The sequence below is a fragment of the Nasonia vitripennis genome (assembly GCF_009193385.2).
Source record: "Nasonia vitripennis strain AsymCx chromosome 4 unlocalized genomic scaffold, Nvit_psr_1.1 chr4_random0007, whole genome shotgun sequence".
Taxonomy (NCBI): domain Eukaryota; kingdom Metazoa; phylum Arthropoda; class Insecta; order Hymenoptera; family Pteromalidae; genus Nasonia; species Nasonia vitripennis.
The window spans coordinates 335,436-362,800 of NW_022279643.1; the positions used below are offsets into that span (position 1 = coordinate 335,436).

At 32.2% G+C, this 27,365-nt stretch overlaps 1 protein-coding gene across 1 annotated transcript in view; it reads left to right on the forward strand.

Annotated features, from left to right (window-relative positions):
- The first annotated feature begins 1,336 nt into the window (after positions 1-1,336).
- Positions 1,337-27,365, forward strand: part of LOC116417309 (homeobox protein prophet of Pit-1) — a 362,559-nt gene continuing 336,530 nt past the window's right edge. Inside the window, exons 1-2 of the mRNA XM_031929979.2 lie at positions 1,337-1,569; positions 2,109-2,576. Of these exons, the coding sequence (XP_031785839.1) occupies positions 2,357-2,576 (220 nt within the window). The 5' untranslated portion in view covers positions 1,337-1,569; positions 2,109-2,356. The remainder of the gene's footprint in view (positions 1,570-2,108; positions 2,577-27,365) is intronic.

Here is a 27,365-nt window from a genome sequence, read left to right on the forward strand (position 1 = left end):
AGACGTGCATTCCGAGTTTTTGTCCAAAGTACGAAAATGGGTTATGGCTTCATCACACTGAATTCTACTCGTTGAAAAAATTAATAATATTTTGAAATAATTAAAATTTGTTATTAACTTACATTACAATCGATTGGTAAATGTTATTTCTGTATGATTTTAATCGCTTTTAAACTTCAGCTTTGAGCAAGGTAAGTTTCAGTTGGTTACTTTTATCAACCATTTTTTCCGCAAAATATTCAACTTTTCGCCATAAAAACTATCACGTTTCATGGCTTAAACTAACATTGTTTGTAGAATGAGAAAAACTTATGACTATTTTGTAATTTTTGTACTATGCTGGATCTTTGCATGCGAATGTTATTGTGTATCGCTTTGGCGTTCATAAATATTATCAATTGTTTAAAAATAAAGCGCTAAATCCGATAGAGTTCCGTGAAAAGTACTAGTCTTCGAGGCAAAGATATGAAATACGCTAGTCTTTGCGGCAAAAGCTTGAATCGTGTTAATCATCGCGTTGAGAAATGAAATATGCTGCTCTTCGTGAGTGATTTAGGACATGTGCTAGCTAGTCTTCGTTGTACAAGATTTAAATCAATTATCGACCCATATCGATTTATATTAGATTTTATCGAGACTTAATGCAAAATATGAAATTACGACTAACCATTGAAGTCGATAAAAAATGTTGTTGGTCCAAATTTTAACACTCACCTATGTAATTGTAAGAAAATTCTCTCTTTAATGGATCTTCATTATTAACTTAATTATATTGACTTTATCATTAAAAAAACTCAGAAAATTGAATTCCCGATATCGTTAATATAAATAAAAAACGCTTAAACTAAATAAAAATGGTATTTTTTACTCAACTTTCAACAAATATATGCTTAAACATACACACAGTCACACACCCATACATGTATACACAAATATATTTATTCACATTACAATCACGCAAACACAGACGCACACACGCGCACGCAGACACACAAAACATTCGTGCAGTCATTTACAAATTATGAATTGTTAAGCTTTTATAAAATGTTAAATACTTATTTAATGTTTGTCATCAAAAGCTTCAGTATTATAAATATTCATGTAGGAAGAAGCATAAAGCCCTGAAAAAGAAATTAGCTTTTTTTTGTGTGTGTATTTATTGTGCGTATTTCTGAAGAAAAACTCAACTATTTATTTACAGTATTAAAAAAAAGAAAACATTTATTTTATGATAAAAGATAAAAAAGGAAAAATAAATAAAAAGATGCGTCCATGATTCGTGCTCTGGGATGCTGTACAGCCAAGAAAATTGGTGGTAGATTATTTTCTGCAGGAATTTTCATTGGGTGAACGCCATTCTGTCGGGATGCTCTAGACGTATCATTTCATTGGGTGCTTGTGGGCCGTTACCTCGGCAACGCATTGCTTCCAGCGCCAATCAGTTGACAGGACAAGCAGACCTGGTCCGCTTGGTGTGTTCCCACTGTATCCTCAAAGTCACCCGTATAACTACATTTCGCGGACAGAATCCCACAAGAACTCATAGCGTTCGGTACACAGCGCAACCGCGTAAGGCCTATGCTTGCCACCCTCTTTTCATCCCTCTCTTGCTTACTAACTTGCAATCACTTATATACTCCTTCTCATCATCTTTCTGTCAACTGCGTTTTCTTTTCTTCCCACTCCTTTCCCCTCATTTCCTCCGGTTTATTTTCTTCTTACTTTATCAGATACGCATTTAAAATTATTTCGATACATTTTATTATCAATATAGTTATGTATTGCTAATTTACTTGCACAGCTCATTAATAGTCTAATTGTCTTTCTTCATTTAAATACTCGCGCACACCAGTGATCCTAAATTAAGTGTATACATATTAAAGTAAACTTGAAATTGAGGAATCTACAAAGTTTTTAACGATCAGCAATCACGTGTCACGATCGGTGTGAAACTACTAAAAGTTTATTTTAGAGATTGTCCACACAAGTAATCTCAAAAAGAAGAGGCGAAGGTCACTGCTCTAGCTAATGTATTAAGCATGGCATTAATACAATAGTGTTATTTAATTTACATATAAACGGCATCATCCTGGCTAACGACCTCTCAGGTGGCGCTGGCCCGGTCGGCGGCGTTAGTGGCTCCGTCGGCGGGGGCGCAAGTTCGGGTGGATCAGCTGTTGGTGGAACTGTGGGTACGAACAATACTGGCCAGAGCCAAGGTCAAGGAACTACGACCTCTTCGCTTACTGCGGCTTCACTTAATCTCGAACATCAGCAATTCAACATCTTCCCGGCAATTTTCAGTCGACAACTCAACTTCTCAGCTGCTGCTGCAAACTGTGGTCAAAGCAAGCTTATGGATGAACTGAGGCCTAACCTTGGCTTATTGGGAGTCAATCTGATGGAGAACGAAGCCTTTCACATAAATCATAATCAGGAAAAACGAAAGTGTAATAGTGCAAGTTCAAACGAGCAAGACTTTGGAATCTATGGGGTGCATCAAAGCCTTGAGACAAGCCCACCAACGTCTACAGGAACTCCTGGAAGAAATAGCGTAGGCGCTGTTACGTCCGTAGGTAAGTATTTTTTTTTCTTATATAAAATGAGCAACAACAAATATTTTTGTAAAAAGCCGTCAACAAATTTCAATGATTTTAAATAACAAGTCAGTAATTTACTTTATTACATTTTCTAGAGATATTCGAATTCAGATATTTGAAACGTACTTTTAATAACTAAACGGAAATTATTCAAAATTTAGACCGTATCCTTTTAATTTCCAGAATATTCTTAAAAGCAAAAAAATAATATAATGAGTGCCTATAAGGATGCTACAATCTGGATGATAACAAAAAATCGCTGCCAATTCTTTGGCACGTAGCTTCCTCCAATAAAATGTTTAGTTTCAGTAGATAAAATATTGTTCAAATATACAGTATATTAATGATTTTTAAAATACTTTCAATCTTAATTATTTTACTGAAGGAGCACCCGTATAGTATCAAATCATATAATTTTCTGGAAGCGTACTTCCAGAATTATGTCGGTATACGTACATACACACACATACACTCACAGCCATCCACACGGACATTTTCTAAAAACGTATGATCCGAACACCTCCAAATACGTTTCTATCAAGATTTAGCGAAACTGAAAATTTTACTATTACAAAGCTTCCTCTAGGAGGAAGCAAAACTCTGGTTGTGAACTCCAGAATTTTTATTTCACAAGATATAACAAAATTTTTGTTTAAATCAAATAATTGAAAAATGAAAATTCTGGAGTTCACAACCAGAGTTTTTTTGTTATCATCTAGATAATAACACACTTATAGGCACTTATTATATTATTTTTGCTTTTAAGAATATTCTGGAAATTAAAAGGATACGGTCCAAATTTTGTGAAGAGATCTGTGCAGATATCTTTGCAAATATTTATGTACAGATCTTTGCACATTATTTTCGTAGGGAAATTTAATAAGGAAATACCTTATTAAGTTTATTAACTTACTGTAATTATGAAAAAAAAAAACGCTGCTAAGGCTGCAATTCTTTGACGTTTTTTTTTTGTTTTAACCTTAAGTATTATTTGTATAATACTTCAATATACTAATTGTTGTTCAATTTCTAGTACACTATTTATTTGACTGTATGAAAATATTCAAATTAAAATAAACAGTTTGTGCATTGCAGTAGTTAGTAATTAATAAAATATAATTTGAATATTTTCATACAGTCAAATTTTTATTCTTTTTATAAAGATACAATGACTTTTAATTAAATTTCCAATTTTTACAAGTACAAAAATATTTTTTATTAGATGGAAACTGTTCAAATTTAATCTTTTTACTAACTTACTTCCCGGCCTGGGGTACGTAAAAAAATTCTACCTCTGCCCCTACCCTCACAAAAATAGTCTACAGCTCTATATGCAGCCAATATTGCAGTTTGGCAGCTACATGTTATGCATACTTTCGTCACACATTGTTTGTACTTTCTGGACAAATTTTTACAGAATTTCTGCAGCTTCCCTTGCAGCGCTCATATAAACTTTTCGTGCCTATGGCCTATGCTGATTCAGACTTAAGTTTTGAATGCTGATAGTGTAAAATGCATTAGAATTGGAATGAAAGTTGCCGTATCGGTGCTACCATCCGAATGATGGCACCGACAATAGGTACTAAAACCCACAAAATTTTTTATTTCTTTCTCTTCTAAAAACATTGTTAAGATATTTAAATTTAAAGTAGCACCTATACTGCAAATTTTTCAGTTTTAATATATTTTACACAACGTCTTCTTTAGTTGTCTCAGATACCTTGACCAAACGTTTCTAAAATTTTTCTTGATTTTGAATTTAGTAATTATTAAAGTGATATCTTTTTACTACCACCTTCCCCTTAAAATAATGTGCATATCTGAGCATTTTGTTATCATCCAAATAGTAACACCCATATAGGTATACTTATTATATTATTGCTTCCTTCTAGAGGAAGCTTTGTAATATTAAAATTTTGAGTTTCGTCAAAACTTCTAGAAAATACTTGTTGGTGTGTTAGAAGTTCAAATCAAGTGTTTTTAGAAAATGTCCGTATGGATGTGTGTGTATGTATACCGTAATATTTCTGGAACTACTCCGTCAATATCAATAAAATTTGACATGCATATATATTTTTGGATTCTGAATTCGGGAAAAACAGTTATTTTTTATTTTCTCAAATATTTTTTTTATGGTCAGTTTTTGATTTTTGAGAAACATTATTTTGCGTTTTTTTTTTAATCATCCCATTGTTACAAACAATTAAGCTATATAATATTTGAAAGAGAATAAAATTACCTACTTTTCCTCGTTTGGGCCTCGGGATCGACTGCTTTGTTCGTCGAAAATCATGTCGATGGGTCACGTGTCAAACTATATCCCATTAAAATTTCAAGTGATTTGACCACTAATTTGTTCAGCAATAAATCGAAAACTGAAAAAAATGAGTTTTTTTGTACCTCGATTACGGACGTAAAGAGGCCTTATTGCACTTGAGATTTTGGGAAAAAGTAGATATTTAATGTGTTTTGGCTAAGTTCATTGCACAGCTTTTAAACCCCTATGGTTCGTAAGATATCAAGGTTTCAATTTTTTTTTTGAAAATTTTTTGATTCCTTATATTTCTTATACAATGTAGTCAAATGCTTCAAAATTTTATTTGGTGATTCGCCATAAAAAAAGCTATCTGCTGCTAAAATTTAAAACGATTTCGTCATGCGGTTTTCTAGTACAAAGCTAAAATGTAAAAATCGGTTTCTCGAAAATAGCGCGAGTGACCTATCTAACGAATAGCCTGTTGTTTTGATGGTTAGGTTGGTTAGGAACACATGTAAACATGCAAGAATTTCTGTGAAAAAAATTGACGGCAAAACTTATATATTAAATTATGTATCAAAAACCGCCTCATACATTAGCAGACAGATATACTGTATATTAAAACAATATTTTATTTATTGGACCTATGAATTTAGTGAGGAAGCTACGTGCCAATGAATTAGCAGCGGTTTTTTTGCTTTTAAAAAAATTCTGGAAATCAAAAGGATACGGTTCAAATTTTGTGCAGAGATCTATGTAGAGGTCTGTGCAGGAATCTGTAAAGAGATCTATGCACAGATATCTGCACATTATTTTCGTAAGGGGAACCCCAACACAACGGTAAAAAATATTTTTTCCAAGATTTCAAGCCCTTTCTAAGGGAGCTTAGTAATAATACATTTTGGGATTTTTAATGAGTACATTGCACAACAAGAGGAGAAAAATAAGCTATTTTTAGAGCGGGTGAAGTGATCAACACGAGTCTGAAGTTGCTTGTTATCTCCCCGTGTTGTACAACGTGTTTTTTTTTTTTTAACAGAGGCATAAAAAGACCTTTTTTTATGAGTATTGGTTGTTTGAACAACGTATTATTTGGTGACAGCACCAGAGATTTATTATTATCAGAACCAAGTAATTTGTCACAGTTACTATTGACGCCGGACAAACTCTACACAAAAATAACCCTACACGCTACAGAAAATAATTCCACACAAGAAATAACTACACGGAAAAATTCAACACAGATATTTACTGCACGGAAATTCCCTACACACATTTTCGGTAATTTTACTACACCGCAAAGCTCTACACAATCGTATAACCTATTGTTGTTAACAATGTATAACAATAGGTTATATATAACCTAGTGGAAAAAAATGTAATGAATTGTAATAAATTGTAATAAAACGTAAAAAATGTAAGAAACTGTACCTTTTTGTTGAATTTCGGACCTTTTTTCTCATACTTTTTTGTACACTTTCTTACATTTTCAGATTTGTTAACTTTTTTTTACATTTTATTACATTTTATTACATATGTTATTGTACCGCCTAATATAGTTAATATATTTTTTTAATTATTAATTTTATAATAAAATGTAACAATACATAAGAAATTGTAAGAAAAAGTAAAAGAATGTAAGCAGATGTAAGAAAATAAAAAAGTCGTCATTTTCTTATATAGTATTGCGCTTACAGACAATTTTTTACATTTTGTTATACTTTTTTACGTATTGTTCCATTTGTCGTTTCAAAGAAGAGACCCCCATGAAATCCTGGATCAATGGATTTGTAATAAATTGTAATAAAACGTAACAGAATGTAATAAAATGTAGCAAACTGTAATAAAACGTAAAAAAGGTCCGAAATCCAACAAAACCGTACAAAATAGTACGATTTGTTACATTTTCTTATATTTTATTACACTTTATTACATTTTTTATTTTCACTAGGGTATGATTGTGTAGAGTTTTGCGGTGTAGCAAAATTACCGAAAATGTGTGTAGGGAATTTCCGTGCAGTAAATATCTGTATAGAATTTTTCCGTGTGATTATTTCCTATGTGGGATTATTTTGTGTAGCGTGTATTTTGGGTTCGTTAAGTAGAGGAGACAAACTCGACTTATATTAAATTTTAGTATATGGTATAGTAAAATTTCAAATCACCAGATTTTATTATACTACATAGCAATTTTTACTATACCGCATATCAGAGTTTATGGATACTAAAGTTTTTTAAAAATATTTTTGGCCCTTTTATTTTGTCGTCTGTTGGTGCTTTTTCTCTTATTAGTGTTTGTTGGATGTCGCAGGCGAATTTTCATTCATATATTTGTTACATTTGTACGACTCTCCGTTTGTAACATTTAATCTCGAAGTTTGTACGTCTCCTCTCCGGTTGTAACAGATTTAATCTCGAAGTCGCATCGCATAGAATTTCATGATATCCTAATTTACATACATCGCAAGCTATTTATTATACATGTCGCAACCTAACAACGCATCGCTAGATAATCGCATTTATATTTAATGTTCTGATCTGGAAGTTCCTTATATACAAATCGAACAGTTTTTCGTCACTTGCGAGTGGAGTTTACGAATCGCCCCCTAGCGGCAGTAAGTGATCAGGCGAATTCCTGTCGTCGGTTTGAGTGACGACGAATTTTCGAGCTCTGTCGGTAATTTTTTACCGACGGAACACAGCAAGTCAAAGCGGAGTGCAATTTTTACTATACTGGTATAGCAATTTTTGATAAATGTATAGTAAATATTCACACAAACATACTATATTTTCTGCATAGATTAAGTTTGTCTCCCGATTAGGAGAAAATATAAATTTTTAGTGATACATTTTTCTCTGTGTGGCATTCTATTTTCATCGGCTTTTTAACCAAAACACTACCTTTACAGACTGTTGAGCAAATAAGAGAAACGCAAAAATTAATTAATTGACAGTGACTATTACTACTACAATTACATGTTGTGTTGGCGTCGGAATCGAACCTGGAACTCAAATGTAGCAGTCAGGAGCGCTATAGGAATTTAGCTAATCAGAACACTTATACTTTTTCAAATCTTATATATTAGCTTATTTAGCATGTTAACAATAATTACACAGTATTAAAGAAATAATGTTAAAATGGAATCAATAACTTTCTGATATCAGATAAATGTAAGGTAATGAGATCGATGTTTCAACTAAAAAGTAACTATGTATGGAACTGCGTTTTTTTTTTTTTTTTTTTACATGGCATTTGGAACTCGAAAGTTCATCGCCTCATCTACGCAAGCCTTCCACGCTGCCCTATCTTGTGTCAACCCCACCCAAGATGCACCTCTCCAATCGACACCCACCCGTCCTATTTCTACTAGATCCGCTTTTACGTTGTCCTCCCATCTATGTCTAGGTCTACCTAGAGGTCGCGTTACCATCGGCCTGCCCTTCATGACACGCGCTGCGGTACGGTCGTCTCCCATTCTCGCTACGTGCCCTGCCCATCCCAATTTGCGCGATTTTATTATTCTGTTAATATTTGGTGACGCGTACAGATTGTGTAACTCATCATTGTGTAGTCTCCTCCATTCCCCGGTTTCCTCATCTTTCTTCGGCCTGTATATTTTTCGCAAGACTTTATTTTCAAATACCCTAAAACGGTTGTCCGCCTGCTTAGTGAGAGCCCACGTTTCGCACCCGTACAGAACCACCGGCAGTATTATTGTCCTGTATATTCTTATTTTAACGTTTTTAGACAACAGCCTCGACTTAAGTAAATTACTCACGGCGTAGAAGCAAGCATTACCCGAATGGAGTCTCTTATTTATTTCGACATTAATCTCGTTTCTATTATTTATGGTCGTACCCAGATAACTGAATTCGCTAACCTTTTCAAAAGTAAAATTCCCAACTCTGAGATCTTCCTCCCCTCTGCAGATGCCTAGCTTATCCACAATCATGTACTTTGTTTTTGATTCACTCACTTCTAACCCTGTATAGAGTCGTACGCTTTTTTAAAATCTATAAATAGTTGGTTTCGCAAAATTCCCACTTTTTCTCTAACAACTGTCTTATGGTAAACATTTGATCGCTCGTCGATCTGTTGCGCCGAAATCCGCACTGATAATCTCCTACTATATCTTCCGCGAATGGAGTGAGTCTAGCTTGTATTACGTTTGACAGAACTTTGTAGCACGTTGCTAAAAGTGAAATACCCCTATAGTTATTACAGTCTGTCTTATCCCCCTTTTAAAAAATCGGTATAATGATAGATTCCTTCCAATTTTCGGGTATTGTTTCATTTTTCCAGATGGCACATACTAGTTTATAGATTTTGAAAGTGAGCTCGACGCCCCTATATTTGAGTAACTCAGCTGGTATAGAGTAATTTCCCGCGGCTTTGTTGTTTTTTAGTTTTTTAATCGCGGCCTCTACTTCTTGGTAGCTCGGTTCCTCCACGTGGGGTTCAGCAGTGTGAATTTCGTCCCCTAATTCTTCGCTATTTTCGTGCACGTTTAATAATTTATCGAAATAATTTTTCCACAGCGACAGTAATTTGTTGTCATTTGTTACGAGGTCCCCGTTTTCGTCCTTCATCAATTGCGCTCTACTCCTAAAACCCTTTCTGATGGCGTTAATCCCTCTGTACATTTCGCGGGGGTTATTTTCCTTACTGTTAGTTTCTATTCTCCTAATAAGATTCTTTTGATACTCCCGCTTCTTATTTCTGTAGATCGCGCTCGTCTGTTTCCTTACGTTAGAATACTCTTCTACGATCCTATCGCTTCTATTTTGTAAGCTATCTAATTTAGCCTTTTTACGTCTTTCAAACCAGAGTTCGCACTCTTCGTATAACCATGGTTTGCTCTTTGGCTTTTTCTTTTTACCCATGTATGGAACTGCTTAGCCAATTTAACTATAACTTTCGATTAGGGCCGTAAAAGTTGCTCAAACTGGAGGATTTTCTTGTTCGAATAGTGCCTTTGATGTTCTGTGCGGTGGTATCGTTAATTTTGCACAATATCCAAATGGGAAGCAAAATTGTAAAAGATAATTTTTTTTGATATCGAAAAAGTGTCGCCCAATATAGAACGCCATTGACATTCATAATAATTATGATACACATACATTGTAAACGCCTGATAACTATTAAAATTGTTCGCTTTATCTGAAGAAATTTAGTTTAAGCCGCTCTACTTGTTTGCCGTTGATTTTATCATTCTTTTTATTTTATCGAAACCGATTGCAGTTTCTCTTCGAGCTTCCCTCAAGTGATTTCCAGGCTAAACAATGCTTCTTTTAGCTATTGGAAGCATTTGAAAGTCTTACATTCAAAAATCAAAAAATCACCTTAACATGGGCGCATCTTCCCTACCTTTAGTTAAATTTATTAAATTACATAATTATTGACGGTTGGACTTGCAACTATGTATACAAATTGTAAGTTCTTCAACAAAAATTACGATCTCTTAAACAAAAGACTGTATTACTGTACACGGAAAAAATAGTTGGTAACGGTAACAAAGCGCTTGGCAAAATACGCACCAACTATATTTTTGGTAAGGTTAACCAAGAGAATAGTTGGTGCATATGCTGCCAAGCGCTTTGTTACCGTTACCAACCGTTTCTTCCTTGTATGTATAAAACTTGCTATGTTATTTAACAAACTGTATTAAATATTAAATTATATTAAATATTAAATTATACAAAAGTACATTTTTTATTATTGATAATTATATATCTGATTATAGCATTTCACTGAGAGTACATAAAATATTGCTTAAACATATATTACAACACTATTTCGGAAATGATACAGCAACACATTTCATAGAATATTTTAAAAATATTCTACGAAATGAAATATTGCTGTAAAGTTACAGAAACATTTTATAAAATAATTTTATAGAAAAATTACTTATATTTTGAAATAATTTATGAAATACATATGATTTCTTTACATTATTTTGAAACAATTTATGAAATATTGCAGTAATATCAAGGGGGTCCAGTAGCGCCACGACGGAAAGTATAAGTTTTGTCCACTGTGCCGTCGGAAACTCCGCGACTCTATTATACTTTGAATTTGCTAAATAGCCTATACACGTTTTACGATCTTTCTATTATATTATTTGATCCGTTATTAAAGCTTATGCAAAAAATTGCCCTTTCAACAAATTAATTGAGCTTAAAAATTAATTTGTGAGTTTTTTTGTGAGAAATCGTTGATTACGGGAGGTTATAAACGTACAAGCCAACTTTTTATTTACATCCATACGTAACACCATTATGTGCCATAAATAAAAGACCTATAGAGAGGTATTCGCTGCTTCGACGCTGCAGTTATATGTTGCATCTTTAATGGAAGTAAATAGATATTTGATTAAGATGAAGGATGAGGAGGAGAAGACATAAACGAGCCGGCCTTTGATGGAAATCAGCAGCGCCGGAAGTCTGACCAGCCTCGAGTTTGGTTCTTGCATAAATACACAGAAACAGTGTTTGGCTACAGTAAAGCTGCAACCGCATTAGAAACCGCGTCGCAGTAGCACTCTCTCAAGAGAACATTTGCTACGAAGCCATTTCTTAAGAAGTTTACCCTGGTAAAAATCGATATCAGTTTAAAGCTACAACATACCACGTATTACTAGAGATGGGCGAAAAATAGGTCCATTTTTCGACCAGCGATGAAACGCTTTTTCGGACATTTTTTACGCATTTATTGGAGTAAGAATAGAGTCATACCGTATTACAAGGAATTTTCAAGCTTGTAAAAATAGATTTTCTAAAGCAAAGCACAGGTGATAGCTAGTTGATGACTACGAAAGTAATACGCAAAATAAGTCGGGTAAAAAAAGTTAAAAAATAATAAAATTACGAATATCTTCGTACGTCGTGCTTGTATAACTCTAATTGACTGTTAATTGTGTAAATCGTTGGGAAATCGATTAAAATCCGTAAGCCTCTTTGAAATCAGTGTACGACACAAGGACTAATATCAATACGAAAGATTTAAGGTTATGTTCATTCCAACAAATGCTCAAGAAATGGGAGAAAAAGCATTTCATCACAAGTTATGTCTAGGCTATTTCTCATAGCTATTTCATAGTTTCCAGCCCATTTTAAATATTCGAATTTCTACCAGGGTTATAGTTAAAACCAGTAAACGTGAATGAAATCGGTTAAAAAACACATTTTACATGCTTTAGAAAAGGATTGTATAAAGATATAAAAACCCAGATCCTCCAATAATTTTCTATTAAGTTTATCAATTTTATAATTATTTGCTTTGCAAAATATTGAATAAATTGTTCATTCTGTTTTTACAAATTTGATTATTTTTAAATTAGTACATTTTTACTATTAATTAAGATCCTTCTATTTGAATTTATAGGTCATGCCGATATATGTATAAACAAGGTTTTGTATCTGTATAGTAAAACCGTACCGATCTTTGGGCAGATGGTTTGCGTAAACGAAATAAAGCAAAGCTTTGTAAAAAATACAGTACATATCCCAGCGGAAATAAATGCTGTACCAATTTATACCAAAACTGTGCGTAACTGTGCTAAATGATGCCAAAACCGTGCTATACTGTGTCAAAACTGTGCCAAACCATATACATTTCGGACATTTAATAGTTGAGCACAGTATTGTCACAGAATGACATGATATTGGTCTGTGGCACAAGGCTTATTGAATGTTCCAATGAGTATGTTTTGAGTTTGTTTTTGTTAAACAAGATATTTTGCACTATTTTCATGCTAATATAAATAATATTCATTAATTTATTTAATCAGATTGCATGAAATAATGAAATAAAAATTGATTACTTGGTTTGGTTAAGTCGATCGAATAAAGTGAAGTGCTAGGTAGTGTACACGTTTAACATAATCTTTATAGAGATTGTAGAGTATGGCTCTTATGAATAAAGCAAATTAGAGTTATACTAATGAAATAGAACTGATTTATCAGCAGAATTTATAAATAAATATAGTCATCGAATTGTAAGCAAATCAATATGTGTGTACTCAATACTCATCCTAACCTCAAATTGCCTTTCTGTACCTCCACCAGAATTTTTGCCAGAATTCTGCCGACTAACCGTCGCGCCACTTCCAAACTTTCTGGCAAGATTCTGCCACAGATTCTGTCAATCCGCCAGAAAATTCGCCATAATTCTGGTCAATTTACAAAAAAATTATTATTTAAAAAAGTTTTCTGAAAATAATCATCAAAAGTTGTTTAAACACTTTAAAAAGTAACAAATTTTATGTTAATATCCAGACAACTTTTTTAAATAATATTTTTTTGTAAATCCCCACATTCATTTGGACACTATACGTGTTTGAAGCATATCTATTAGTATAAAAGGGGTGAGGGTAAAAATTTTGAAAAATAAAAATTAGAAAGGGTAAAGATTAGAAATTCAAAATTTATAAACTGAGATTTTGAAATGAAAAAATTTATAAAACAAAAAGGTTGAATTGAAATATTGCGAAAGGTGATATTTGTAGTTAAAATATTGCAAAAGCCATATTGTTAGGAATTTCCAAATTTAGGTTTTCAAAATAATATCTTTTCAATACTCTGGGACTTAAAATTTTACCTTTCGTTATAATGCGATTCGTAATTTTTTCCTTTCAAATACTTTATTTTCAAAATTTTTACCCTCACCCGTATAAAAGTGCCCTTCGAAGCCCAAATCTTAATTAAGTCTGCGGTAGCTGAAAAATAGAAATTCTGAATTTTGGCCTTCGAAGAAATGTCATACCTGATAATATGGCACATATAAACATGGTTTTATGTTTCTTACATTATACCTAAATATATTTAATAGTTTAATTCATTTTTTAAATAATTTGGGAAAAATATAAAGAACAAATTGAATTTTTCATTTTTGGACTATTTAAGGTGTATCTGTCCCCTTAAGCCACCGAGTCTCGTTTACTACAAAACACGATAATGTAAAAAGGCAATATTTAAGTTAAAATTTTGAATTTAGCTGGCGTTATACAGCACTTTGATCCCTTTCTTTAAGCTGTCTATAAAACCAGTTAGTTTCAAAGATATGTTACAAACGGAGAGGAGACAGAGTCGAAAGCGAAAAAAGTAGACGACGGGACTCGAACTCGCGGACCCGAGAGCCAGAGGCCCGTGCTCTAACCACTGAGCTAACGTCTACGATGCATCCGAAGCACATGCATCGCAGTACGACTCAGCTGCTCGACTCTTATCGCTGACTCGTCTCGCTGCTCGCGTTGCAGACGTGTGCGTCTGTGACAGATACTAAGCTTAAACATTTATTTTCTCCCTGTACACTCTGTATAACTGAATACTCCATTGCTTATATCTAAGCTTCTATAAAATGGATTTTAATCTACCTAGGCTTATTTTTCTATTTTTTTTACCAATTCGTGAAAAACAAGGTTTTTAGTTACGCACGTGCTGTTTATTTCATGGCGATTTTTCGATGACTAGTGAATTTAGACGCGTTTCGCGAACTATCCTAATCATTATAACTCGGAAACTAAATGTTGAAGTTTTAATAAATTATGATTATCGAAGGTTATACATTTATGGTATGATATAAGAGAATTATAATTGATTATGTATATATTATTGATTCGAAAAAATTTCATCCATCGAACGAAAAAGTACAAAAACTTTATAGGATTATATATGAAGTAAAAACAATTATGATATTAAAGCAATACATAATGTTGAAGGAAGCTACGTGTCAAAGAATTAACAACAGTGTTTTTCTTTGCTATATTTTTGCAATTTTTAGGAAAAGAAATTAGATAAATAGACAAAAAGAAGATGATAAATAATTGATAATTTTTACATTTTACATTCTAGTATTAGTGGATAATGTTTGTATAAAATTTAGAAATATCATGCGGGTAAGGGTAAAAATTAAAAAAAAATAGAAATCCCTGGTAGAAAAGCACCAATTTAAAATGTCTGCAAAGGCAAAAACTGGTGAAGTAAAATGTAAAAAAATTGGACATTTTAAATTTCCTAAAAGTAGCAATATCTTGTGCATTTTTTATGGGTGAGAATTATATTTCATGAAAATATCAATAAATCAATTCATTTTTCGGATACAAGATACAAAATTATTAATATTTAGGCGTAAACTGAATAATTTGAATAATTCAAACATATGGCGAAGCTCGTAGGGCTTGTATGGAACAACGTATGCTTGACTCAGTCGGCTAAGGCGCACGGCCGTACTTATTTGGCCTCGTGCAGGGTGTGGGTTCAAGTCCTTGGTCTGGTTGATGTTTTTCTGATGCAAAAAATTATTCTATGCTTTCCTTTAAACAATCTAAGCCTGCTAGCTACCATTTTCCAATTCCAACCTCAAACCGTGATAAACCACGTGTTACTCTACCAACTATAATGAGCAGTTTGTACTTAAAAACAAGGTAAGCAGTTTGAATCCAAGAACTGCCCAGTTCTTAGATTCCATGCCAAGAACTGGCCATTAAGTGGGTTACCTATTCTACCAGGGAAGGGTGAAGATTAGAAATTCAAAATTTATAAACTGAGATTTTAAAATGAAAAAATTCATAAAACGGAAATAATGAAATAAAATATTGCAAAAGGAATATTTTTAGTGATTTCAAAATCTAGGTTTTCAAAATTTTACCTCTCTAATATTTTGCGACTTAAAATTTTGCGTTTCGTTATAAATTGATTCGTAATTTTCTCCTTTCAGTTCTTTATTTTTCAAAATGTTTACCCTTACCCATATTACGCTTGTTTTCGTTTCTTCTACGCGTGCGTTTGTGACACTGATATTCTTTTGATTTATTTTAGATTGAAATCGTGCTTACTTTACTATGTGCCAAAAACAAAAATTATAAATCAAAATGGGCGAAGTCTGTCTAACAAGAATTTGAAATTTTACCTGTGAAAAATGTCTTTTGATTACAGAATTACTACTTTTCACCGAATGAATGTAAAATGTACGAGAATATTTAAGAATCAATAGCAATATAAATTGAAATTATTTGAAAGAATTTTCATTGAGCCATTGCTTAATGACTTTCAAAGAAGGATCAGATTTACAGAACCCTAGTGGAAATGAATTGTGTGCCAAAGTGTGCCAAAGTGTGCCAAAATGTGCCAAAGTGTACCATAGTGTGCCATAATGCTCTAAAGTGTTCAAATTCGGAAATTTATTACACTTTGGCATACCTTGATATACTTTGGCACACTCTGGCACACTTTGGCACATTTTGACACACATGGGTTTTTCGGAAATTGAGGACTTTTTGCACGAAATTTGGAAAACTTGTATTCCCGACGGATTCCTCTGTTGAGGTATGTTTTTCCAAAATTTACGGCGGACAGCAGCTTTAAGGCAATTATGGGCAATTCTTAATTAACATTGTAAAAGTACTAAGTATTTAAAGCTGCTTGTAGTACATGAGTTTAAATTTTTGTATTAACTGTAACGAGTACTTGTGGCTCAGTGGTAGACCTTCATCTTACTAACCCAAAGGATCCGAGTTCAAGTCTTACCGACGCTAGAATTTTTTTTTTTTTTTTTTAATAAATTATTTATTGTTACGTTCTATAACTGGGACTTCAAGCTCCACGCGTGCCGTCGATATGACGGCATCGTGCAGTAGCAATGTTTTGGCGCACGAGCGGCGGGATATATCTCACTGTACCGAAGTGTGCCAAAGTGTGCCAAAGTGTGCCAAAGTGTGCCAAAATGTGCCATAGTGTGCCATGCTGTGTCATACCGTGCCAAACTGTGCTATACTGTGCCATACTTTGTCAAAAAAGAAATGTTTGTTTCCGAAAAACCCATGTGTGTCAAAGTGTGCCAAAGTGTGTCAAAGTGCAGCAAATTTCCGAATTTGAACACTTTGGCACACTTTGGCACACTTTGACACACTTTAGCATACTTTGGAACACTTTGGCACACCCAATTATTTCCACTAGGGAATATTGCGGAAACATTATTTTTGTGTAATCAGAATTATTTAGCTGCCGCTTTTGCGTGTGCCTAAAGTAGTCAAATTATAGAAACAGATTTGCACTATTTTAAGATAACTAAATTATGTTATTATATTTCATTATGGTAGTACGACGGAATACATCAAACTCGCATAACCTTTAACTTTAACTAAATCCAAAATTTGAACTCGTCCCATAGAAAGACGACTTTATTTAGTTATGGATGTTTTTCTCAGGATCTGTCCCATGAAATGACTTGAAATTTAAGTGGTTTATAGTTCTAATAACCTCTAATAATCGTATTTTTTGTAACACATGCACGATTTCTGCGATTTTAAACCTAAAAAGCGGGCTTAAAGTGACCTGTTTTTGATCGACTGCAAAAAAGCGGACAGAAAAAACTTTTGTTTCCCGCTTTTTAAAAAGTTTTTAAAAATTGACATATACATACATACTATATACATATCGTGCGTGTATATTAGAGTGACACGTTTGATATGAGGTTTAAGAATATTTGTTGGCTTTTCCCTCCATTAGTAGCTGGAGTTGCAAAGAATTCGACAATATTATTCATATATTTTTAAAATAATTCAGAGCCATTCGGAGAGCAACTAAAGTTTAGTCGAACTGTTTGACCTACTACCTTAAGACGGAAGAAAAAAACAACGAATAAGTACAAATTATTGTTTAAAAAAAATTCATGTAGAATTTTGTTTAGAAATTACTCATTTCAATTTTAATTACATTTTACAATTAATGAAAACACACACACACACACGCACACACACTCACACACACACACATATATATATATATATATATATATATATATATATATATATATATATATATATATATATATATATATATATATATATATATATATATATATATATATATATATATATATATATATATATATATATATATATATATATATATATTTGACGAAAGCTACGCGCCAAATAATTAGCAGCGATTTTTACTGTCTAAAGGTCATAAAATATACTTTTTTTAATAACTTATAATTGTATTTTTGCTCTACTATGTATTGTTGAATTTCTTGCTTGATACAATTTAATAAGATAGTTCTGCATGACAACATTTTGCTGGATTCGTAAAGGAACAATGACACAGAAGGACGCTTTCTGTTCCGACATATGTTGCTACCTGTTCTGTAACATTAGTGAAGTATACGTGCCCCTAGTAGATTTACTCTTGTAGACCAGAAACATACATGGCAGGTGGTGCCTAATGGAAGGGCAAGACTCAGATAAAATGGGGTAAGCCCAGTCCCTTGTTGGATCTCTCTTAAGATCTGTCAATCCCTTTTGAATTTTTATGTGCACTTATAATAGAATTTGATTTTATATCTATCTCTCCTTAATAATACATCAAGATCAATAGAATTATAGATGCTGTGAATTCTGTATGCATGTGTGTATGTGTGTGTGTGTGTGTGTGTGTAATATCTTTATTACATCTTGAATGCAATAATTCTTTAGCACGATAAGGCAACTAAACGTAGAACTTTGTTGCATTTTAGTACATTCGCGTACGTTCGAGTACGTTTGCATACGTTTACGTACGATTTGGTTGAAATTCGAACATTTTGTACAGCGGCGTACGAAAATATACGTAGATTTTTATACATTTGTATACACTTATGTGCATTTATGTATACTTTTGTATTTCCGCTAGAGCGTACGCAAATGTACGCACTGAGAAAAATGATGCAATAAAATTTGCTATAACTTCAGCAAAAATTACTATATTGCCTAGTAATGACGGGATATACTTGCAAGATTTTTACCAGGTTCGTAGTAATTTTTATGATGAACATAGTAAAAATTCTTACAAATTTGTGATAAAAATCACTATAGTACATAGTGTAAATTTTTAGCTTCAGTGAAATTTAATATGTAACGTAGTAAAAATTATTATCCCTAATAGTATATAGGAATTATTTTCCGCGTGTCAAATTTTGAGGTTATATGTCTTTTTAAACCTATAATTTATGGTAATCAAAGTTTAAAATCACTTATTTTTTACAATTCGTGCATGAAAAAGGCGATTTTCCGTGCATGAAAAACGAATGAAAAATCGAGTTTTTCATATAGCAGCGGATGGAAAGTTTTTCATCTCTAGGGTGGCAAGTTTTTCCTCCCACTGCTCGGATATAGTCAAAATTTTGTGAATAATAATTACAAAACATTCTAAAAACTTTGAAAACCTTGTAAAATTTTTTCTATTGACCATATACACTAAAATATCCTCAATTTCCCATTCGTTTTCGATGAACAAGAAAGGGCCAATTGATGCCCTCATTCAAAAAAGCATGGTGAGCAACAATGGGGGATCGAATGTTTCAGACTCGGATGAAGCGAGGATGACATCATCCTCGCTTGAAAAATCTAATTTTCTCCCCTAGTTGCACAATGTACTATTACGTGTATATAATATTAACGAACCATTATTTACTTTTTGCTGCTACTATTTATCGATTCTCGTTTTATTATTATTAATGTTAACCCATAAGCGAGGGTGATTAATATATCAGATCTGAAATTTGGTACAAAACAGGTCTGTTTAGGTAAGTGGTCAGCGCATTCAACTGCCACTTCCCGTTGGAGGGAATAATCTTCTCGCGAGGGCAGTAATCACCAGCGGAAAAAATCTACTTTCGTCCCGTGTTGCATATAGTACTTTATTCCACTCTCGACTAAAATGGCTACTATGTGTCTCTGAAAATCGAAGCCGACGTGTTTTTTTACATTTTTGTTGCATTCATTAAAAAAAAAAATTACTGTTGCCCCGCAAATTTTACTTTTGCCACGCTAATTTTACTTTTGCCCCGCTGATTTTACTTTTGCCTTGCTAGTTTTACTTTTGCCCCGCTGATTTTACTTTTGCCCCACAAACAGGATTACGGGACAAATATGCTACTTTTGCTCCGATTTTCAGGCGCAGAAAGTGGCCATTTCGGTCGGGTGTGGAATAAAATTAATTTCTTCATATATTTATTCTAATACTTATACAAATACACGACTAAATGCATAACCAATATAAATAATAAGCGTTAAAAGAAGTAAAAATTAAATTTTTCGAAATATTTTATGAGACTCAAAAGTTACTATGTAACATAGTAAAATTTATTATAATGCAAGTATATCCCGCCGTTGCTATATCATTATAGTAATTTTTAGTAAACTTATAATAACTTTTATTAGATCATTTTTCTCAGTGCGCATATGTGCAGAAAAGGACAAGAACGTATGAATAAAATAAATAAATACAAATAATCAGAAAAATCAAACGTAGGAGGATAACCCTGGGAGCAATAAATTAAACACTCTAATGATGTTAAAATGACTTTATCGGTCTATACAAGCACAATTAATTTTGAAATAATAGGCTATGACACTGTTTATTCTCAAAATTTGAGATCTTGAACAGGCATACCTTTAAAAAATAGTGTGTCAAAAACAGTGTCCATTCTGTACGTTTTTTTGGATATCTGACCTTCTTTACGTTTTATTACAGTTTGCTCCATTTTATGACATTTTGTTACGTTTTATTACAATTTATTACAAATCCATTGATCCAGGATTTTATGGGGGTCTCTTCTTTGAAATGACAAATGTAGCAATAAATAAAAAAGTATCACAAAATGTAAAAAATTGTCTGTAAGCGTAAATATTATATAAGAAAATGGCGACTATTTTATTTTCTTACTTCTGCTTACATTATTTTACTTTTTCTTACAATTTCTTATGCATTGCTACATTTCATTATAAAATTAATAATTAAAAAAATATATTGACTATATTAGGCGGTAAAATAACATATGTAATAAAATGCAATAAAATGTAAAAAAAAGTTAACAAATCTGAAAATGTAAGAAAGTGTACAAAAACGTATAAGAAAAAAGGTCCGAAATCCAACAAAAAGGTACAGTTTCTTACATTTTTTTACGTTTTATATTACAATTTATTACAATTTATTACATTTTTTTCCACTAGGGGCTGTATAAAATATTCGAATCCTAGCCAAATCGTACGTGAACCTACGTGAACATGCGGCTTTGTATAAAAATCTACAGCAGCGTCCCGTAATGTAACAAAAACGTACGATTTGAATTTCTATTCGAGAGCAACATATGTATATAATAAGTAAACGTATTAAAACGCATATAAATGTTGAAAATATTTGTAAAAAAGTTGTAATCTTTTACATTTTGATTTCTCTTAAAAAAATGTTCTAATATACAAACGTATCTTTAGTCCAAAAATTGAGCATTTATAAAAAGTGTGAATTAGTGTGACATACCTGATCTAAAAGTGTAACTAATAACCAATAACTAATGTATTTCTAAAATATTTCAAATATCGTATAAAATCATAATTTTCTGAAAAAAGCGTTATAAAATTGTACGAAAGCATTACAATTATCGTATAAATATACTATTACATAATTTCTGCTTATGCATGCCTTAAATATAGATGAATCATATAGCATGGGGTAAGAAATTTGAAAAATAATGATTCAAACTGAGAAAATTATGCATTGATTTATAATAAAAAATAAAATTTTGAAATCAAAAATATTAAAAAGGTAAAAGATTCTTTAAAAAATAAATTTTAAATTCGAGATTTGAAAATAAAATACTTTAAACTCGTTATATTTTTGCTTCCTCCCAAAAGAAGCTTTGTAATAGTAAAATCTTCAAATTCATCAAAAACATGTTAGAAACTCGTTTTGAAGTGTTTGGTGTTACAATTACGTATTTTTAGAAAATGTCCGTATAGATGTGTGTTGTGTGTATGTGTGTGTGTACGTATACCGTAATATTTCTGGAACTACCCGCCAATATCAATAAAATTTGACATGTATATCTATTTTAGGATTCTGAATTCGGGAAAAGCAGTTATTTTTGATTTTGCCAACTAGTTTTCGTTTTATGGCCATTTTTTGATCTTTGAAAAACTATTCTGCGTTTTTTTCAACCATTCCATTATTATAAATAATTTAGCTACAATGCATTTGAAAGAGAATAAAATCACCTACTTTTCCCCGTTTGGTCCTCGGGATCGACCCTGTTCAGCAGACCAAATAAATAAGGTAATTTTTTTTTTGTAATTCATATCTTTGAAACTAAACATCATAACCTCACGAAAAAATCATGTTGATGGGTCACATGCCAAACTATATCCCATTAAAATTTTAAGTGATTTGACTATTTATTTTTTCAGTAATTAATCTAAAACTGAAAAAATTAAGTTTTTGTTGTGCCGCGATTATGGACGTGAAAAGGCTCTAATTCACTTGAGGTTTTCGGAATAGGTAGATTTTTTATGTATCTTGGCTATCCTGCTAATAGCTGATGTATAAAAGCGATAAAATTTTATTAATTTTAATCACATTTTATTCGTTCTTAATACTTCTAATCCTCGTGATCATTTTAGAAGAATCAATTTAATACATTTTTATCGTATAGCAATTAATGCTTATTTTTAGCATTAATTTTAATCGTTTTCGATCCGCATTATCACTAAGAATTCCATTTAATCTATTTTAATGTCCTTGAAATCGCTGAAAATAATGCGGCAATGTCAGGTTTAATCCAAAGTAATCGTATCGTTTTTAAAAGACTATATTATAACTAAAAGTAATACATTTTAATTATATTCGATTGTTTGTTAGTTAATCGTAATTAATGATGAGCCAAATGAAATTGTTTCTAATAGCATATAATTGAAATCATTTTAATCGTTTTTAATATACAGTATTAAAATCGCAAATAATACATAATTCTATCGTTTTTGATCGCATTTAATGCAAATCATTGAAATCATTTTTAACTACTTATAACGCAATTGAAAGTGATAAACTTTAATTCTTTGAGATTGTTAGTTGATAAATCCGAATTACACCAATAAAAAATTCGGCGTGCACTCCCTGTGACCCATCATGGCTGACCCGAAACACCGAAACCGTTTGAAAGCATTCTTATACTTAAATGCCAAAATCCACGGAGCGTTCTTACTAGACTCAGTGATTGGCGATCTGGAGCTCCTAGATAGAAGTTGCATTACTCCACTCTCAAAAATTTGAGTGCATTAAAACTGTACATCTTACAAAGAAATATTTTATGAAAGCTTTCTTGAATGTTCCGGAATTATTTTACTGCAAATTTTCCAGTAAATATTAAACACTGAAATAATTCAGAAATAAATCAGAAATATTTTAAAGAAATATGTTACGGAAGCTTGCTTAAATATTCCAGAATTATTTCAAATACAAATCCCAGGAGACTGCGTGCCACAAAATAATTTAGAAATATTTCATGAGAGATTTGCAAGGCGGGGCATTTTATGAAATGATATTATTGCAGTAATATTTCTGAAATATTTCGTGAAAAATTTCAGAAATATTTCTGAATTCTTTAAAAAAATATTTTAATATAGGAATTCGAGGGACATAACATTATTTCAGAAATATTTCGTTGAAAGATTCCTGGAAGATTTCAAATATTTCGTTCCAATATTTCCGAAATATTTCGGAAATATTTCATGCTGTGTGGGTAGTCTTTAAATTTAATAATACTAGGAATGAAGGTGCGCTTCGCGCGCTCTTGATTCTATCTCTGTCTAATAACACTGACAGAAAATCTACCATAAGTGTTGGGCGGCACACTAACGTCTGCTAATATTTTATAAGCATGTAACATGTTACTAAATCCCTCAAAACTATTTTTTAATAAATATATTAATAATGCTCAATGTCGTCATCATTGGTTTGAATAGTGAATTTGAAGAAAAGTTCAGTATAAGAGTCAGTGGGTTTGTCTATTATTAAAATGCCATTTATTTGCATTATAAAAAAGCTATACAACTGAAATTTTACACAGATACTTACTATGCTACCTAGAAAACATGTAACCTACATGATTATGATTTAACTGTTTTCATTCATATTTTCACATCGAGGCCCATATGAATTTTTTAATTTAGCGTATCAAATTTTGCTTGTAAACAGTTACACAGAAACAGTTACACTCTAGCACATTGTATTTCTGGTTTCCAGTGTATTTTTACATGAAGAAAGTGATAAGTATTTTAGCTTTTTGTCAAGGCATTAATTAGAATTTTGACTTTTAACAGTTGTGAGAGATTTTGAGACCGATACCTGTTTCTCCATTTTTGCATTTTTTCTCATTCGAAAACTAACAGGTCTAGAAGGCTCATATTTTGCATATAGATTTCTTTTGCGGTTGTGGAAATATATTTAAAGTTGAATCAACGTTAACTAAAATACTTTTGTGTTCGACTACAACACCCATGATAATTATTTAGTCGTATCGCATGAGTTTGCATCCGCATCAGTGTCGGAGTCGAAATCAGAAGTTTTTCAGTTAAGGTCAATTCAACTTTAAATATCTTTTCACAATCATAAAAGAAACCTATATGCAAAATATGAGCTCTCTAGACCTGTTAGTTTGTGAATGAGAAGAAATGCAAAAATGGAAAAAAGGTATCGGGCTCAAAATCTCTCACAACTGTTCAAAGTCAAAATTCTAATTAATGCCTTGACAAAAAAGCCAAAACATTTATCACTTTCTCCATGTAAAAATATGCTAGAAACCAGAAATAAAATGTGCTAGAGATAGTAGTTTCTGCGTAACTGGCTATAAGTAAAATTTGACCTGCTCAATGAAAAAATTCGTATGAGCCTGGATGTGAAAATATGAACGAAAATAGTTAAATCAGAATTATCTAGGTTACATATTTCTAGGTAACATAGGAAGTGGCAGTGTCTTATTTTAGTTGTCTAGTAGCCTTTTTACAATTCAAAGAGCATTGTAAGTATAATGCTAGACTTAAACTTACTGACTCAGGTACTGAATTTTTCTTTAAATTCACCTCTCAAACCTCACCGAGGGCTACTTTGGGCACAGAGACACTGTATATCTTCAAACTTATTATTCTTTTAATTAAACTTCCCACTGACATTTAAAAAAAAACAAAATAATATTCACACACTTTATTACTACTTCAAATAGGGGTGCCACTTTTCAATACCCATGTTTTAATACTACACACTCTTGGTAATGATTAATTTTAACTAAGGTTTTTTGCTAGTTATATTACATATATTATCAACGTTTACACATTTCATTTTAAACACCTCAAACATTTCTACCAGGGTTATGAGTTATGACTGTTTTGAGGGTTATGAATTTAAAGCACGGTTCTGATTTCGTTGCCTAGACAACCAACCAGCAACCAATCAGAATCACGTATTAAATGCTTCACAACAAAGGCCATCATTTTTTTAAGAGAGGAGGATTTTGTAAATGTGAGATAATACATCATCGAAACCCTATGGTTATGAAGATATCAAGATTAAATTTTTTTTTGGAAAATTTATTGATTGCTTATATTTCTAAAAAAGAATGTAGTCAAATGCTTCAAAATTTTATTTGATGATTTATTATAAAAAAAGCTATCTGCTGTGAAAATTTTAAACGATTTGGATGTGCGGTTTTCAAGTTAAGGGGATGTCGGAGCCAGAATGTCGGTAATGTATGTACCTAACCTACCAAAAAACATATTTATTGCAATAAATAAATAATAAAGCACGTATGGCCCAAAAACGTTGTGTTTTGCGGTGCCTATCATGATTATCAACAATATGAAGCCATCAAACTTACATTTAGTAGTGTATTTTTTACAAACAATGAAAACTACGACGCGAGGTGATGTGATGCCATGTGATGGCATACGGATATTAGAATCGCTCAATACGGAAGAATAAAGCATTGCACATCACAAACTTTTGTGTTCCACGGTGCCTATCACTTTTAGAAACATGTGTAGGCCTAAATTAAAGCTCCTAGAAGTTGGCACCCGGAATTAATATATGCTAATTTCGATTGAATGTATAGATTGCGCGTAGAAAAACAATAATAAATTATTGATTGCAAAATATTCGCACAAACGATATTTGTTGAGATATTACCAAAAATGTTTCGGTCAGCACCCGTAGTTAATTTTGTTCTTAATTAATTATTTAAGCAAAAAAAAAAATAATTTAATAATATGCGTAACTTCGTCACTAAATCAGGCTTCAGTGCGGGGCATATCTGCTCCAAAACGACAAACATCAACAATTTCTTCGTTAATAAATGCATAAAGGTAAGAGAATATTTTATATTCTATTGATAATTGAACGTACAATGCATCTCTACATCTGCTAGCTGAATTATCATTGGATTATCAATCAATCAATTATCAGTTGTCCATTCTAGGCACACTAACCTCTCAACGAAATACTTTATTAATGGATATTTTTCCAAAATTGTATAATATAATTATCCAATTTTTTATTTTCAGAATCGTGCTTTCATGGCGTGGATCGCGCGAATATTTGGATGCGATATGCATAAACACAAATATAAAGATCTTCAAATTTCATCTTTATTCAAGTTGCTGGACTGGTCATCATTTTTTATTAAAAGCCAAAACAACGGGGCAATAATAATAATGTATTGCTCGAATAATGAATTTGGATGATGAAGTAGAAAATTTAGTCAATTAAGTGTATATAACTATATAGGCTATTATGGTAGCTCTGCATCGATAAGAAAGGTCTCTACTATGGAATAAGCAGCAGTGTATTGTTTGACGTTTCTTGCGATCTCGTCTCGAGTATACGAACGTTAAGAATTTTTATTTTTCTTCAAAATTTGCATAAACAGTAAGTAAGTAGATAGAAGCAATTAACATTGGCTGATTTTTCCTTAGACTTTGACTTTCGTCGCGTAAGTATCTTGGTTACATCCCGAGATACGAAAGTTTACCAGTGCTTGCAAGTATTATCCTGTTCTAGTGTCGAAAAATTGCTTCTAATAAAATTAAGTCGTTGTCTTGTCATTACTCGACTTAATTTTTAGTTGTATTGTAATTTATGATCTAGGAAAACGTGCCTGCACAACCACGTGCGAAAAAAATTCTTAGAATTCGTGCACAACGGCCTTATACTTACAAAGAATCTTAGATATCAAATTTCTACTTTGTTTACATTTTTGCTATCATCAAAATTATTCTTAGATACTGTTAAAACAATTTTGCATGCTATTTAGATTAAATTGCCAATATTTTTTCAGGTTTACTTAACAGTGCTCCACTGGATGTGATCAAAGTAACTTTTTGTCATAAAAAAATATTGAATATTTTAAGACTGCGAAATCACACTGGCTGCATCGAAACAGGGCAAAGGTTTTCGACATTGCCTGGACTATCATGGCAGTCATAACTCTCAAGTTCCTTCTTACTCTTGTCAAAGTAAGCTAAAAATTTTATGTGTGAGTGAACTTAAGCCTCCACCCTCAACAACTTTTCAATTTTTTAAATACGTTTTCACTTCTCAGACCTGACTCTATGTGCAGTACGATTACAAGTTGCTAAATGTGAGATTCTCCACGTACAACTGCTGCTACCAAGCAAATGATCTCAAAGAACATTAGATAACCA